General features: G+C 44.3%; 1 protein-coding gene across 1 annotated transcript in view; it reads left to right on the forward strand.

The window, feature by feature from the left end:
* The window catches only part of LOC138268006 (septin-7-like), a 159480-nt gene that overhangs the window by 123231 nt on the left and 17742 nt on the right, over positions 1-18507 (forward strand). Inside the window, exon 7 of the mRNA XM_069217313.1 lies at positions 17312-17404. Coding sequence (XP_069073414.1) covers positions 17312-17404 — 93 coding nt within the window. The remainder of the gene's footprint in view (positions 1-17311; positions 17405-18507) is intronic.

Consider the following 18507-nt stretch of genomic DNA (forward strand, 5'->3'; position numbering starts at 1 on the left):
CCTGTCCTCAAGGAAAGCTCCCTTCTGTATTACTCATTCCACTGATGCTGCAGAAAAAAAAACCTTTTATATATTCCTTAAAATTCTGACGGAGTGAGGGATTACATTTTTGCTACTACTGAGGATACCAGCCACCATGTCGCCTAAAACCAAAATGGTGACAAAAATCATAAAATGGACGTTTAAATAGACTGCGACATGGAAGCCCAAGTATAGCCCGAGCTGTCATGAACTGCTCCATTGCACCAATAATTCCGTGGGGAGACCTCCCCCCGGTCGGCTACCCCTCAAAGCCTAATTGGGGGAAAATGGGGGCATAACCAAAACTGATACCGAATTGTGTGGAAGAGGCCGCTTTATTGAAGACGGGTGCCCTTAACATTATAACCTGGCCTTTGCCTTACAAAACTAACCGCCTCACTATACATGCGCTTTAACTATGCCACTCCACCCACCCTCTTTCCCCCCCCCCCCCCCCCCAACAACAGTATTGCAATCCTGTCCTCTTGTTTGTCTCATTGCAATAGCTATATTCAAAACCCCTTTTAAGATGCTATTACTATGCAACTATAACAACTCTAACTTCCTGCCGGACATTTTAACAACGTGGCTCGACCCTGCGAAGTCCAGTCTCCCCTCTCCTTTCCCACCTGGGCTGCCACTTTCAAGTCTAAAACTGTGCAAACCGTGCCAACTGGCCCTGCCCCCCACACCACCCAGAAAGGGTCCATAAATGGACTCTTTCTGCCCCCCCCCACCATTTTTTTGTTTGTTTTACATATCCTAAAAAGATCCTGCAACGCCTCTTTGATACGTAACAAATAAAGTTCATTACCCATGAATGACAAATGGACACTATCCCCTCGAAAGAAATACTTCATCCTTCAGTTGCAAATCCGAATGTTCCACTTAAGTAACACCTCTCTCCCTACAAAATTTCTTTATCTCCTTATTAATCTTCTTTCTTGCGCTTTCAATTGCTCCCGGTCGCCTCACATCCCTCCATGCCAACTGTGGAACAAATGCTGGCCATCCTACATGGCATCCAGCCTATTGCCTCTGGATCTCTTTTAGGTCTTTTTTCATAGTTTTTAAAACCTGCAACCCTTTCGCTACCACTAAATCGTTCTTCCCTAAGTGGAGTACCAAAACCTCTGGACATTGTCCTTGAACCACTAACTTATTCAACAACGGCAGTAACTCTGGCCACTTCATGCCCCCTTTTCCGTGCCACTTTAATTCGAATTCTGATGGGTTAAGCCCCAAATTCAGACCCTGACTGCCCCGCTGAGCTTGCAGGCGTGCCCAGTTTATGAATGAATGCCCCACAAGCCAAATCGCCAACACCTCCCTCGCTGGACCAGCCACTGAACCTGCAAAAAGAACAAACACAAGAGTCTTAAGACACTTCATATAGCTTGGTCTTGATCAACGCACACGCAATTTCTGAAAGCCTCAGAGCGCCACCTTCCCAACTTCATGATCTGATCCCTGTCCCACCCTTTGCTGGCTGCCTCAGTTGCCATGCATATTCTAAAAGAGTGGATCCCGAACTCTGAAGGAATGAGTCCTATAGCTAAAACCGCTTTCCTTAATAGTGACAACAGTTGAAAAGCCGTCGCTGGACGCTTGTCCATATGTGAAAAGATGAGCCCAGCAACAGAACCCCCTCCTCGCCTGCAGCTCTTTACCCCACTTTACTGGGCATATAATCCCATCTGGGTAGACCGCCAACTGAACCATGCTTCCTCTACCTCTTTGGTCTGCCTTTGATTTCCTAACCCAAATGGAGACAGAGTCCTCCTTCACTTGCACATCGGGCCACCGTATCCCTCCGTGTGACCTTCCCCCTAACATCTCTGACACCCTAAATGCCCCAAAAAACATCCACACCATAAGCGTGCTGAAAAGTAATGTTTCGTTCTCATCCGAGCAAATCTCGGACAATTTGCGAACCATAGCCTTCAAAACTGGAATTGTCACTGGTCTTCTGGCATTCCTCCTCTGCCCAAGTTCTCTGGCCCAACCTTCCAACATTCTTTTTCCCAGCTCGCCAGCTGTAGGAGCGTAACCCCACAGTAACTTGCCCATGAAGACAATGCCTGCCAATTTGCCCGAAATAGTCACTCTGGATTGCCCTTTTTGAATTAGCCTAAGAATAAATTGCACAGCATCCTCCACCTTCTCCCACTTATCCCTCCGTCTGCAGGCCCCACTTTGCTCAAACTCCTTCCAGGCTTGCAAGTACGCGTGTTGACATTGCTAATGAATTCAAAACCAGTTGAAGCATCCTTTTTCTCCCAGAGTCCATAATTCCGGAGGCATCTGCACTTTCCTGATTTCTGCATCCGTGACCAGACCAAGGAACCTCTCCCACTGCGAACTAGACAAAGCATCCGCAATGTCATTGTCGACTCCAGGAATATGTTGTGCTCTGAAAGCAAGATCGTACCTTAGACAAAGCAGCACAAAAACATGCAACAATTTTACAACCTGAGCATCTCTTGCAGATTGGCGGTTGACATGTACCACTGCCATGTTGTCTACCCTGAACAGAACTTTCTTGTGCGCCAGCTGTCCGCCCCATAAGAACACTGCTACCACCAAGGGGAACAACTCCAAAAAAGCAATACTTCTGCCTCCTTGTTTCCATGCTTGTGGCCACTCATCTGCGCACCACCTGCTCTGCCAATAGACTCTAAAACCAGTACCCCCTGCTGCATCTCCAAAAAATTGTGCGTCCCATTCCACCTCACGCCATCGTCACGTAGGAACTCCATTGAACTCTTCCAAAAATTCCAACCACATCCTTTAGTCTTCCTTCACTCCTGCTGATAAGCGAACATGGTGATGAGGCAGCTGGTTCCCTGACAAGGACAACCCTAATCGCCTACAAAAAACCCTTCCGGTTCGGACTACCTTGCAGGCAAAATTCAAATGACCCAAAAGCACCTGTATCTCACTCACTGTCACTTTCTCTTTATTCAACATGTGAAGTAATAATTGCACCATTGCAATTTTCTTGTCAGATGGGAGCCGTGCTTCCATGCTCGTAGAATCTATTTCAATGCCAAGAAAAGATAATCATGTCACAAGTCCCACTGTCTTCTCTGGGGCCAAAGGCGCCCCTAGATCATTTAAAAGCTCCTGGAAAGGCTTCAACATCTCACTACACTGATTTGACTGCGGCATTCAAATAGTGCACATGATGGAACAACCCATTGGCAATGCTTTATCAACATACGAGCGCTCCTCAAACTGGATGCCTAAAAGTTCATAATCGTCACGCTGTACCGGCAGGAGCCTAAAAGCTGACTTAATGTCACTCTTGGCTAACATAGCCCCTTGTCCGACCTGCTCCACCAAATCAAATGCTACATCCAGTGACGCATATGACACAGATACTTGTTCTTCGGGAATAAAATCATTGACCGAAGCTCCCTCCGGCCATGATAGATGTTGAATCAGACAAAATTGACCTGCCTCTTTTTTTAGGAACAATCCCAATAGGAGAAATCAAGTTTTGCATCGTCCAATCAATAAAAGGGCCTGCCATGCGTCCTTCCAAAGTCTCCTTTCTTAACTTTTCCAGTTTGTTTGCTGTTACTGATTACAAATTCTCTGCCTATCTACGCTCCCCCTGACCTGTGTATCCCAACCGGAAACCACATGTGAAACCTTCTCGTAGCGTGTGAGCATCTTGCCTGTGATATTTCTGCAACCAAAATTCCAACTTATCCAATTTAATTGGAGTAGGAGCTTTTACTCCCAGAGCAATGAGCGCCTCTTCCTCCTCTTGTTGTATTCGCATGGAACTGTTGAGAACCTCCACTGCCCTGCGATGCTTGCCACTGCCCTCCTGAGCCCCCAGCTTGTTGTCGCTTGCTGTCCAAATCTTCTTTCTTATTGGTACCTAAGGCTGTGACTACCCGTTCGTCTTCTACACTTACCTCCGTGTCCACTTTTCTTTGAATGCACTGCCCACCTGTCTTTTTTACCAACTGGGTCCCCTTCCAACTCCAAACTCCCTTTCGTACACACTGCCATGTCCGTCATATACATCTCTTTCCACAAGCGCGTCCCACTGCTACCTGCTTTAGTGGTTTCCACTGCCACAGACAACATTGCTTTTTTTCCTCTGTGCTTGCTTACCTGGCGCCAAGGTCAATGGTCGCTCTTGACTCTCACGCCTTGCCAGCTCCTCCCTTTTCCCAGTGCCTCGCCATACACTCTGACCCCCGAAACTTGACCCCTGAAAAATATGAACAACAGGATCATCCGTCCCCCCACTCTCTCCTTTTGGCTCCTTTCTTTGTGCCACCATTCAGCTTCACCTTTCTTAGCCCCATATTCCTCCCGCACCTCCCTTTCTTCCAGACTTTCTTCATCAAAATCAAGTACTGTGTGAGCGCTAAAAACCTGCGTGGCAATACCGGACGGCCCTGGTTGTTCCTCAGCATAAGTATATGGTTCCTCTATTGTATGTTGGATAGCCGTTGATGGGTGTTGAGGGGCTCCTGAGGACCCACTCTCCCGCCAAGCCGCCTTTTCTGCAGACTGTCGATGCCTCGAGATGTCGGCAGGTGTACAAGACCTGCCATCCCAAGGCACCCTTACCACCTCACTGTCACCAAAACCAGGCGACCTCCTCGATCCCTCTTAGGTCCAGCCGGCCACCCGGGGCTCAGACTGCTCTTCTCCTCGAGTGTCCTGAGCTGCCCGAAGCTCCTTCGAACTCCGAAACGTGCCTTCTAAACCCTGCTGCGAAAAAGACAACGGGCCCCGTGTGGTGACCTTACCGGTCTCAAAAACGTCTATGCTGTCTCCCTTTACTTCTGACAACTCTCCTCCCTCTTTGGCACCCTTTGTCCTTTGTCGTGCCACTCCTGCCTTCTTTGCCTTTCCAACAGCCTCCTTAATTCCACTACCTCTAGTGTATACTTTCTTGGGGGGCCTACAGTGCCACTCATCCTCATTCCATTCCAAAAGGGCAGCTACCAGCGCCAATGCTGGGCCCTCCTCTATTTCAAGACTATGCTCGTCGTAATCCTCGCCTTTCTCGCTCTCCACTATACCTATGCTCATATCAATGGACTGCCCAGCCTGAAAATCCTCATTCCACATTAAAGTGTCTTGCTGTTCCGTCCCCTGAAGCGCTCCTTGCCTCACACAGCTTGAAACCCTTTCCAACTGTGTCGTAAATAGATCAAATTGATCCAAACTATCCCCATCACCTTCTTCTTTACTTTCACCTGTCCTTATTCGTTTTTTAGTATTAGCCAAACCTTTCCCAACAAATTGACCCACCTTTCTCCCACTTAAATCCCCCCCCACCTCCCAATCCTCGGCTTTTTACAGCTCCAGCCCGAGCATTCAGCACGGTCCGCCCTGTCGCTTATGACGCTTGACACTCCCACTCCCAAATTGCAGCTCCTTCCCTTCGTGCCCGTCACCTTGCAAAACCTCCGGAGATCCGCTCTTCAACTTGCGGTCTCCTGGCGCGCGCTGAGTTGTCTTTTGCCCACCCACCCGTACTGAGGCCGCACGCCGTGTACGCGAGCGGCCTCTCAGACTTACTTCAATCTCCCTGTCTGCATCATGACGTGGCGGCTGACACTCTTCTCGCCGGTCGCGCATGAAGACGCGCGGCCGGCGTCAGCAAATCCACCCTGCCCGCCTCCTCAAGCAGGGACAAAGCCTGCTGGACGAGATCCTCTGACATGACAGATAAGCCACCCTCAAAGTACGTAATTAATATAACCCGTGTGGTCAATAACCTACTTGACACACACTTGCTAAATTTGAATTATTACATTTTTCGCTACTACTGAGGATGCCAACCACTGTCTCGCCTAAAACCAAAATGGTGACAAAAATCATAAAATGGCCATTTAAATAGATGGCGACATGGATGCCCAAAAAGACGCCCAAATATAGCCCGAGCAGTCATGGACTGCTCCATTGCCCCAATAATTCCTGGGGGAGATGTTTCCCCCCCCCCCCCCCCCCCCCTCCCTCCCCAGGGCCTACCCCCTAAAGCCTAATTTTACTTAATTTAACCCATCTTTAGAAAACATCAACAAAGCCAAGTAGCTCACACAGAACTATTTGACTTTGTTTATGTTTTTAGCAGATAGCACAGCAGTGTGAAATAAAAAATAATTTTTATAGGCAGGGTCGAAATATTACATTGACTATGCAGTTCGTCTTTTTCAGCAGTTACGACTCCTGAGCCTTTCCTAAAGAAAGGTTGTTGTCTATGGAGATCATGCAAAGGACACCCCAGGAGACTCATCATCAGGGTTTATTCAGACAAAAAGGCCGGCTGCGTTTAGTTCTTTCCCACGGGTGTGCAGGGCGCTTTTAAACCAGAGGGTGCTGCACAGGAAGAATGTACACAGATTGAAAAAACCTATCAGAGCTGGATGTTTTACCGAGACATCCATTGACCTTGGAAAACTTGATAGCGCTGGACAGCTGCTGATCATTCTGTGGGAATATAGAAATGCATACTAGAGTTCACCATGTTTAGATGTGGCTTTACACAGGCACAGGTACGTACGTGAGGGATGTCTGTTAGGTTTCATCTTTGTCGCAGTTTTATACAGCGCAAACTCATCCCGAAAGTATTGCAATGCTTTGCAATTATATTACACAAGATCACATTCATTTTTTTGGTTTTGCCTGTACAAAAGCTATTGAAAATAATAATAGGTTTTGCCTAAGTGAAATCTATTGGCTTTGTCATTGAGTTGCTGTGCAACAGGACTTAAAGTAAAAAAATAAATATATATATATATATATATATATATATACATATACATACATACATACAATGCTGACAGCGTCAGTGCTTTGTTTTACTTTAAGCCACGTTGCACAGTAGCTCAACTGCTGGGCAACATAAAAAAAACAAATCGAGAAAGGCAATAGATTTCCCATAGGCGAAGCCTATTGGCTTTGCCAATGCTTGTTCCTTGGGATACAGTTTCCCATTTCCCTGTACCTAAGGTGGCACTTGTTTGTTGTTCCAAGAAAAGTTAATCCTTCCATTTTCTACATAACAGACACATAAACTACCCAGAGCTATACCGTGTTCAATCCTTTAACTTTTTACCGTGATAAAGTGCTCATGATTTAAGATCAGGGGGTTTGTTAGCTTTACATTATTTGCATTTTACTGCCATCTGGTGGTTAGATCTGGAAATATCCAAATAAAAAAAAAAAAACGTTTTGTCTAGCTGCTGATTCAAGGCAGTTGGGTGAATTCCCATGACTTTGTGCAGGATCCTTCCGGACACACTGTGTATCTGGGAGCAGCTGACAAAATTGTAGACTTATTCCAACTGATCCAGAAAAAAATAAACAACATATTTCTCCTATGTTTAGCCAGTTACATTATCTCCCTGTGCAAGGGTCATTTCAGTTTATTGCTAACAGTTGTTCATAAGGCAGTCTATTCCTATTACTCAACTTTTCTTGCCTTAGATTCTCAAAGAGTATAGTCCAAGCTCCTCCCTAATATCAGCAAATTAGTTATATTTGGCATAGTCCTACTTTTCACAAGGCTCAGTCAGGATGAAAGGCCTTTTTTTTAAGCTGCAGCCTTTCAGACAGCATAGCTGTCTGAAATGCGAAAGACATCTTGTGGAGTTTCACAAAGTTGACCTGGGAATGCATTCTGCCGTTGGCTTTGCGGTTTGCAATTCACTTTTTTTTTTTTTTGCTTTCCATTTGCTCACTTAGGCTCTCCAGGTTCACCTCCCTCCTTGCCATGCCAAAACCTTATTTACCAGTAGCTTTCTGAGCGCTCCCTTTCTGTAAACAGTCCTGTAAATCTTATTATCTGGTCAGGTTTGCGGTGCATTGAGGTAAAGGTCAGATGTCAAGCTGTGTCTTCCAGAAAGCTCAGTGTTTACTTTACTTTGCTTTTGGCCGACTTCAAATTCAGAGTGTTTAGAGGAAAGAGGAATGCAGATTTTCTTTTTATACACAGAGAGATAAGTGAGTTGTTTCAACTCCCAAAGCAATGTAACATAATCAACAAAGGCTTAAGTCAGCTGCTATAGCGGTAACCCACGACGTATCCTCTCCGCTCCTCTTTCCCTGGCACAACCATAGATGAGGTTTGTAAACATAGTGTCTCACATTTGAAAACGTTAACATTCATCCAGCAAGCACTTCCGTAACAACAATTTTAAGCACGTTTTGCAAAGATGATTGATTAACAGAAGCATTGCTGTCTTTCTAATGAAATGCAGTCCATACAGACGGACTAATCCCCTACAGTTTTCCTTTCAGAGAGGCGAGTGCTGATGAGTGACTGGATCTCAGATGCTCTTTTGCAATCAAGAACATACTGTACGTCTGAGGCACCTGTGATTTTGTGTTAGTACATGAATCCTTAGATCCCGGTAAACAGAGAGGATCATTCTTTCAAATCTCACTCACATGGCAATATTTCATCCTCTGAGTTAACCATTGGCCACTATGCCATGCAAAGAAACAAAACTGAATCCAGTACATCTATAGCTTCGTGCAACAGGGCTTAGCAGCAAACCAGTATTTACAAAACTGAGATGGAGCTGTGTGCATAAACGCAGCAAAGCAGCACACATCTATAATCAGTCCTCAAGCAACCACAATGTATTGTGTGCAAATGTGCAGCACACTAACACAACCTCCGCCCCAGTTGTTGCTTGCCTCTAACCCATACCCTCATGCCAGAAAAAAACACACTAGGACACTGCCAGCGCTGGCTGCATCATATCACTTCTTTTCCTAACTTTTAGCCATGATGCACAGCAGCCATACAGCTGCACAACGTGGCTAAAACACACTGACAAAGCCAGTAGCTCTTGCATAGGCGAGACCGATTGGCTTTGCCAATGCTTGTTTTATTGCTGCAAGCAGGTTCGGGAAGACGTTACATGTTCATCATCATTCGAAAACGTCTGTATTTAAGAAACCATTAAAATGTGCCTCAGTACCCTGTAGCTTCTGAACTTTCTCTACAGTTGATACTTTCTGGTCCGATGATTATTATTATTTTTTTTTCATTTAGTACGCTTTTTGAGTAACGTGACATAATCCCGAAGGCTTCCCTTTTACTCTTTACCGTCTTCAGATTTCCTTTTTACCCTCATGATAGGATTGGGAAATTTGCAGCTCCAAAAACATTGGACATTTGGGCACTTTATGCCATTAGGTTTTGATAAAGGAAATATTGATGATTATTGGTGTCAGTGCTTCGGTACAAGCTGGTAGAATGTGAATTGTATTTTTTTTTTTTTTTTTTTTTTAGTGCAGTTAAGTGTTTAGTTGATGACTAGGCTCCCTCTCGGGTTTTGCTAGGGTCTTGAAACTCAGAATATGACTGGCACTGGGCAGCAAATGTCTTCCTGTGGAACACAACAGAGCATACTGTTCAGCCTGTGCAAAGTTCATATTCAATAGCCACTGCAGTGTTGAACTTGAGCCCATAGGATAATGCATTAAGCAATAGGCTTGTCATGTTAATTGTAGCAGTATAAGTCCGAGAAGAGTTCTCTGACTAGTAAGAGGTCAGTGAGCCTCAGAAAATCACTAAATATTCTGAAAACCCTGGATAAACTTAATTGCAACAAGGAGTACTTTTCAGAGAAATTGTATGAGTGCTCCACCTTCATGCTTAAAACCATGGCTAAATGGTAAGGAAGATCCTCATGTCTGAAAGGGTATCCCCATGGAACATAGAGAACCCCATCACGCTGTGTGCCTTCTGCTTCAAAAGAAGCTGGTCTGCCATTCAGCCTTAGTAATCCAAATCTTTGATCCTGATTCATTTCCAAAGAGCCAAAAAATGATATAGGGTTTTTGGAGAAAAAAGCAAACCACTAGAAGAGCCTTTAAGGGCGAAATCTGTGCCAGTCCGAAAACTAATTTCTAAGCAGGTTTCAACACCGGAAACTCTTTGAGCGTTTAAGACTCAGTACCACAGGTCATTGTCCAACCAGGTGTTAGTCATATATCACTAGGAATACGGCTGCATGCTTACAAATCTAAATTATAATAATGTCCTTAAAGCTTGCAGAGATCTGAAGGCCACAAACGTGATGCACATATAACACAGTGCAGCTATCAAAACGGGTATTTTGTCTTCTATACTGTTACCAAATGCCAAATATTCAACTTGGGGGAAGGCTTGGTTTTGGAACCTGGGTACTCACAAACATTTTCAAAGGGGCCAAAAAGTTTGGCCTGTGGTGTGACCGAGGACCACACTTGTTGCCAGCAGGTGGTGTGTTTTTTGAGGATGTTTGGGGAGGACCGGTGTGGGGGGAAGAAAGAAGGTGGGTGTAGGGGAAGCGATGCATGTACATCTAGTGGCTGAATAGCACAATGTGAAACCAGAAAACCTGGAATCAGCCCAGGCTTCCCCACTTGGCAAAATTATATGATGCCAGGCAATTGTTTTATTTCCCTTTGTCTCTTTTTTAAATTATTACATTTCAGAGCAGCTTGAAATCCGTGAGTTCAGGATGTGTGCTGTAAGCAACCGTTTTTGTGCATGATTTAATAAGCTATGATATTGTCCATGTGTAATAACAACCCAGGCCACCCAAAGGGTGCACATGGCAGCTGACTTGCCTCTTAGTTCACTATTTGCATTGTCTAGGTGAGCAGAGGTGTGATTGTTGCTAAATGAATGTTTGAAAACTATAACTTAAAAAAACTTCTCAATGCACTGATATAATCTGATGTACTAATGTGAAACAGTTATGTGTATTAATTAGGTACACTTTGAGTTTTCAAGAGACTTTATCATATATTTACACATTTGCTGCAAGATGGCTTCAAAACTGAAGGCGTTCCCCTTAATTAAGCTTTGCAGGACACCATAGTTGCTTCCTTACTTTAAATTCAATTGCCATTTAAATAAATGCTTGCCCGTTTAACATCTTTCTGATATTTGTGCTGAGTCAAGTAAACTGCAGCCCAGTGCTGCTGCTTACCTGGGGGTTGCATGTGAAGGTCAGGAAGTGGGGTCATATGTGACCTGCTATCCGTACTTTGAGTATCACTGTTTTAGAACAGCGGCTAAACAATGTTGTTAATTTCACATCTAACCACTAAATGTCAGAATAATTCAAAGCATGCTAATCTCGAGAATGGGCCAATACTTAACCTACTGGCCCTTCTTCAGAGGAGGTTTCCTCACTTATAAATGGCCCTGCTTCAGAGGATGTTTCTTCATTACAGGCGAGCACAAAGCGCTCCGTCCCGTGTCGTAATCTCTCTTTGGGCTTCAAACCACGCCCATGTCACGTCAGTGTCTTTCATTGGTTCGTGAGCTTGCCTTTTAAAACCTGATTGCTTTCATTAGTGAAAGGCATGCATAAGTCATGCTTTTTCCAGTGTTTAGCCCTCCTCGAGCGCAGCGACCAAGTACTGAAAACATATGAGGCTCCATGTTTTCTGTCCGGTTTCTGGACTTGTTTTTCTCTTTTTTTGCAGCGCGATCTCACTGGGCAGAAGTCAAGCACTTTGCATGACATCGACCCTGTTACATAGTTAATTGCACTTTTGCCGGTTACATGGATAATTGCACTTATGCCTATAGGTTCCACTATAAGTGAACCTTTTTCCCTTTGTGTGTCTGCTTTGCACTGATGGTGGCCGTCAGCTCGCTTATGTGAAACTTTTACTTTTCATTTTACTTGGCAAGAAAAGTCCAGTTAGTTATCTGAAACTGTTTTATTTTCAATTTATGTGGCAAGAAAAGTCCGGCTAGGAGTTTACAACGCTACTTACTCTAGCTCAAGCAAACGCGAGACAGGTTGCATTGCAAATGCTTATTTTTAAACTGTAGTCTGTATAGCATTTGAAGCCTCAAAATTGACGTTGTCCTCAGCAGCGGCAAAGTCTAACCTTATGACTAGGGTCTCTCAAATCTCCTCATTAATGGTAGATCCCTTACTTCCTTTCAAGTAGCCCTCTAAACCCTGTCATGGATGCATTTGAGACATCCTTTCAAATTCAGGAATTCACAGAGCAATATCTAGACATCTGGTTGTCCCAGCTTCTCAAACCAGAACCCAGATGCCTAGCCCTCTCTGACTCTGGATAGTGTAGGTCATATGACGTTAGTGTCTGACTGTTTTGCCCTACGTTATGCAAATTCCACCTGCCTCCAGTGTGCTATGTTCATGCCCTGTGTGAATGGGAAAATATTGTCTCCTGTTCGGGGAAACAGGCCAGCAGGGGCTACTAGGCCCCAACTGTAGTGGTGCTTGTTTGCCGCTTTGTCCAGGGGTGCGTCCTATTAAAGCTCTAAAACTTGCCAAGATTAATGTTCCAGCACTTTAATCTTTGCGTAGCAAGTTCAGGCAGTCACAGGTATTTAGGAACACACTCTGAGGGCAAGTGCTCAGAGCTCAACAGTCAAATAGCTGACAGACTAACGTTATGTCCAGTCCATTCAGTGCTCAATTTGAGCCAGTGGTGTTCACCGGCACTCATTGTTGGGTACTTGCACTTTTTTTCCCCCATCAGACATTTACTATAGCATGAGGGAAAAACACAAAGCGGAAAGACTGATGAAGAGAAAGATGGAAAAAAACTCATAAAGGAAGAAAGCAGAAACTCCTGCAGGAGTTTGATAAAGGCACAGGGATTGTCTGGTGGATTAGAGACACAGAAGGTAAATTTACAACTTGCATCCTTGGTATTGGACACTTTTTAACTGTACTGGTCAGGGCTTCTGAGCAGAGCTTCAGACACTGACACTCCTTTTTTTTCTCAGTTAAGCACTAAACAGTACTTTACTCATGCGGTACAACTAAATACTAGTTTGTTCAGCTGGAGATGCAGTTATCAGGTTGTAGTCCTTGCTCTCCAAAGAGGCCTCAATCCCCCCACCCTCCCCCGATTTCCAGTATTCTTTACATACACTGGCAATCTAATGTCTATAGTTTGTGGTATACTGTAAATATAGGCTTGAAGGAGGCACCTGTGTAGAGTACGTCACATTTACCAGCCACCGGTAAGATGCGCAACTTGGTTCAAATATTCTCATCCCAGGTATTGGCTCAGGTAAAGAGTCTCACATCCTTGCACCGGAGTCATTGACTACTGTCCCTTGTTCTGATCAAAGTCTTAAGCCCTGTTTCACCTGTCCAATGGTGTTGCAGGTCATATTTTGTGGTAGGTGCAGTCTTGCATCACTGCCTTTCAGTGAAAGCTCCTCACTGCGTGGGCCTCAGTGGCGGATTCCCCTTCAGAACAAAAATCCCTGAATGAAACTGGCATCAAAGGTTTTGCAAAGGAGCACATACTCTTGGCAAGTAACACCCTTTCTAGCCGAGTGCGGACAGGGACCCAGACAAGGCAGTTTTAACCTTTGGGCCAATTCAGCAGCTGTGATGTGTCTTCACCAGACTGATCAGGCTCCACTTCAACAGCAGCGTGGCTCCTTTTTTTCTGGTGTTTTTTAGTGGCAACACCAGTTTCCGAGAGCTGACATGAGGTGCTTGTAAAGCCTTAATGCTGTTCATCTCAGGAGTCAAGAATCTCATAGGGAGATCAGGAGACTACCGCACGATAACTAGCTTACTCTCTAGGGCTGTTTGCTTTCTTGGGTTGTTCCTCACACCAGGAACAGACTGGTCCAACTGAAGGAGTGACTGTTCAAGAGAAGGCCAGACACTCGTACCCCATCTCAGTGGGCAGACAGGCTTCTAGGTATTGGACCGACACCATCCCTGGTCACACAACAGTCACTTTGTCAGATTGGTTGCCATCTTTGTGTCTTCAAGATGCCTGTTTATATCTCCTTTTTTTTTTTTTTTTTTTTTTTGTAACTGCAAGCATTACTTGCGGTTCACGGGTATTCTTGCACACGCAGTTTGGCTTCCAAATACTTGCCATGTCTTTACCAAAGTGCTGATAGTTGTGGCTGCTTCACAACAGCGGACAGGAGTCCATGTATTTTTGGCTTGTGAAAGCAGTGTTCCTGGCCCTGCTCAGGGGTTACCTACAGCAGATGATGGTTCTCCTTTACAAGTTGGTCTTTACCATCAACACACTAATGTCCCACCTTTCACCCTTGCAGCATGTCCGCTTTATACAGGCAGTCCTGTCCACTTTCCACATGAAGTCTGTTCCTCCGAGAATTGCAGAGATTCTGGACATGATTCTGAGATTTCAAACTCTGAACCGGAGCCTGGTTCTGCAGGTCTTGAGTCTTCTTGGTCTCATGGCCTTGTGCATCCTGTTGGTACCTCCATTCATTTGGTGAATTAGGTCTTGCTAATTGTGTATGAGGATTCGTGGTCTCTCGCATCAGGAGAGTCTCACACATTAGGTTTGTGGATGGACGGACCAAACAACCTTTTGGTGGTTCACCCCTTCACCGCTCCCCATGCTCAGGCTACCCGTAGTTACAGACTCTTGCTCACCATGCTGGGTGCTCATCTGGGTGACATAGGAAAAGTAGGTCTTTTGGTTAGCGGCAGAACACCACTTCAAAATGCAGGTGCTTGTGATGTAGACATCCATGTTGCCATGGAAGCATTTATCCTTTTCAGATCAGGGAATACAATGCACATTTTGTCAGACAGCCCCACCACTGTCTGTTAAATCAACAGACAGCGTAGTGGGTCATGGTCCCTACATTATTAGTAGGTGATTCACCCATAGGAGTGGATTCAGCAGCCAGGAATTTTCCTGGTAGTGGCACAGTTAAAAATGCTTCCTCAAAGTAAATGTGGATACTCTGTCACTGGAGGATATGAGTGGGAGCTACATCTTAAACTGATGGAAGTGATCCCCTTAGATCGGTGTTTCAATTCATGCATCTCTTCACCATGGGCCAGGAAGTGTCCTCGGTTTTGTGCTATATACTTCCCATGAATGGTTCCCTGTGAGGTGCGTTTAAGTTCAGTTATTCTCAGAAAGCCACCTTTTGTGTCTGCTATGCAGCAAGTACCAGCTATGTTTGTGCTGATTCCGCTTCTGTCAGAAATACCTTCGAAAGTGTGGTATGTTCTGCCAACAAAGGGTTTTGTTGCCACTTAGCACAGGGCCGTACCTCCCTTTCCCACTGAGAGCAGGCTTGATCTTGCTGTTGGATTGTTAGGTCCTACACCTCAATCCCCAGATGCTGCATGTGTAGACATTTAGAGGTACAAGTTAGTTCTTTTGCCTTCCTGATGCAGCCACAGAAATCTCAGTGGTCAGGAAGCTAGCTACTAAGTTAATCTATGCCGGTCACTCAGCTAAGTTTATGCAGTGGTATGAGTCTGTAAGCATCAACCTCTAATAGTCTCGTCTTTCCGACATCATGTGGTTTCTTATCCTTTGCTTAGAATCTGGTGGTGACTACAGTTATGGGTTATCTGATGGCAGTGTTTGCCTTTGTGTGCTTACCTGATCAACCTACTCTGTGTAAATAATTTTCTGAAACGTTTTCTCAGCGTGTTGCCTTTTGTTTGATTTAGTGTTGCTCAGTGGAAATTCAGTCTCTTTTTTATTTTCGTGATGGCACCATCATTTAGCTGATGCACAGATACCCAGTTTGTGTTTTGGCCACTTTACTGGTGGCAGTAACGTCAGTGCACGAGATCTGGGAACTTCCGCCCAATCAGTTTTTCCACCTTTCCAGTTTACTTCCTGGGTAACTTGCTTTTTTTGCACTTGCTCACCTTTTGTACCCAAGGTGGATTCTGCATTTCAGATGGCTCAGTTTATTTTTCCTCCTCCACATCCAAGCAAAGAGGAGCAATTACTTTATCGACTGGACCTCAGACTTGGCAGAGTCTTACAACATAGATCGCTTTTGTCAGAACAATGGTTGATCAGATTTTTTGGGCTTTGCTGGACCTCAGAAGGACAAGGTGGAGACCAAATACGCCAGTTTGCATTGTTCATTCTCTGTATCAAGATCTACAGTGCCTAGGCCAAGAAATATCCTTCGAGGACATTCATGTCAAATCCACCTGAGCCATAGTTGCCCCATGGCTCTCTCCAGAGGCGTCCTGTTTGCTGACATCTGCCAGACAGCTGCTTGGTAATCTTTGCATACTTTTAACAAGCATGTACTCACTTAAGACTCAGGCAAATAGTGATGGGTACTTTTCTAGAGCTATGTTGCATGACTTATTTGGTTAAAATTGCACCACTCCATCCCACCTCCTAGGAGGTATCACTTTGAGACTCACTCGTAAACTGAAGAATCTGTGCAACAACATATCAATCAAAAGCAAATTACTTTTGGTAAATGTATTTCTGATGGATACATAATCTTCCTGCAGTTTCCTAATCACACCTGTCCTCCTTCTCACAAGCTAGTGACGTCACTAATAAGATCTCCAGATATTCAGACACGTTTTTGGTTGTATTTCTTGCTGTCATTACTGCCTCTGTTTCCTCTCGTTACGCCTCGCAATGTTAGAGAAAAAGTCAGGAACTGAGGGACGCACACCAGTTGACCCCTGATATACTCTAGTGACGTGTCCAGAGTCACATAGTGCTTTTTGGAGGTGCTGGAGTGCCATTGCTACATGGGACAGTATTCCAGACAACTCTGAAGCCTGGAGTGATCATTCCTAAGTAGAATACTTTGCAGGAAGGTTATGTATCCACCAGAATAGCTGTCATCAGCCCCTACAGGTATGGCAGTGCAGTCACACGATGTTTCCAACATGCATGTTACTGGACTGAATCGTTGCAGGGGCACTAGGTTTTTCCTTCCCTTGAGGTCAGTCAGATTAGATGGATAGTAGTAATTCTGATTGTCGACACTGCTTAATGACAAGTCCAAAATAAAAAAAGTGTTTTTTACCAATGATTACTACCTATAAAAAACAAAATATGAAATACAGACAACATTTTTTTATTGTATTAAAAATTTAACATAACATCACTCAGTTAAAACCTAAAAGGCCGGCGCTCCCACAGCAAATAAATATTTAATGTGGGCTGTATTTTCAAATTGGCTTGGCAGAACCATTTTACTGAGCATTTTACAAAGGCTAAACATTAACTTTACATTGAATCCCACTTGTGGTGAATGCTTGCAGATGCCCTAACCCGGTGGAATACTCACCTTTTCGTCTGCTCACATCAGGGCACAGTGCTAGTAGTTCTTCCATATAATCTCCCATGTAGTATTGATTATTTCCCCCTTTTAAAGGGGATCCGGTTGCTGTCCATTCAGAGGCATCCGTGTCTTCACTCGATCTCTCCAGTGCCCCCTCTCTTCCCGCTTAGTTAAAGGATGTTCTAGTGCTTCTTTTTTCTAAATAGAAATATGTTTGTTTGTATTTTACAGATTATGAAGGAAATCCAGGAGCACAAGATAAAGATTTATGAGTTTCCAGAAGTGGAAGATGATGAAGACAGTAAAGTAATCCGAAGGATAAAGGTATTGCGGTCTTTTTGAGTGTGCATAGAGGGTTTTCCATGCCTGGACAATTTAAACTCCTCAAATCTATGCATTTGTGTCTGAGACATGTGGTGCACCCTGCCTCTCAACACCTTGATTCCTCCCTTCCAAGATGCAAAGCCTCTGCTTTCCATAAATACTTGTGGGAGTCTTTGCTGGTCGAATCATCCTCTTTTCTATTTCTGCATTGCTAGCGACAGTGACTTGGGACAGGCCCAGTATTCATTTTTTGCAAGGTTTAATGTTTTGCCACTTATATGATGTATAAACTTGCAACTTTTTTGTTGTTGTCCTGTCTGCTTCAGCATCTCCACGACTTGACTTGATATATTTGCATGTCATTGTTTGCTGCCTCTTTTATCTCTCTGTAAATTGACTCTTTTGGGACCCTGGTTTGATTTTTATCTGTTAATGAATGTAGCTTTCATCACTTTGTTGAGTGCCCCATCATAATTAAGCCAGCTTAGCTGCCTTTTATTTTACTTTTTTTACTGTTTCAATTTCCTTATTTCCTCTCTTTGAAGTCTTTCGTTTTGGAAGTGCTTGTTTATTTTCTGTGCAAATCATGTGATTTATACTCTTTAAACATTTTATAGTAATGTACTGTGAATGAGTATTGCTGATGTCACAGGTGTGCCTTCCAAAGTGGGTCTTGTGGTATCCACAGAATTCACGACTCATGCTACAGCTATGAAGACTAATCAGTGGTGCTTAATACTGTTGGGCGACCCCTCTGGTACTGGACTGTTAAGCATTTCAGTCCTTCATCTCTCCAGTCATCAAAATGAATTGAACATTCCCACCTGGGAGCTATCCGGTCAGAAGTCCTTGTTCCGTTTTTTCGTTCTTGTAATCGTTACATGAAATTAAGGTAGTCCAATGACTTTGTTAAAGTGTGGTAGGGTTGGCGGAGAAGATAGGGAAGCAGGCAGATAAAGAGGGTTTTCTACTCTACCTTGAACTTAATGTGTTGCCTTCTCTTCTTTCAACACTCCAAATTTGGGGCGGGGGGGGGGGCATGGCAGGACTATATGAGATGGAGAAGTGTGATTACACTAGACAGATAACAATGAACATTTGAT

This window comes from Pleurodeles waltl, chromosome 12 (genome assembly GCF_031143425.1).
Source record: "Pleurodeles waltl isolate 20211129_DDA chromosome 12, aPleWal1.hap1.20221129, whole genome shotgun sequence".
Classification (NCBI taxonomy): Eukaryota; Metazoa; Chordata; class Amphibia; order Caudata; family Salamandridae; genus Pleurodeles; species Pleurodeles waltl.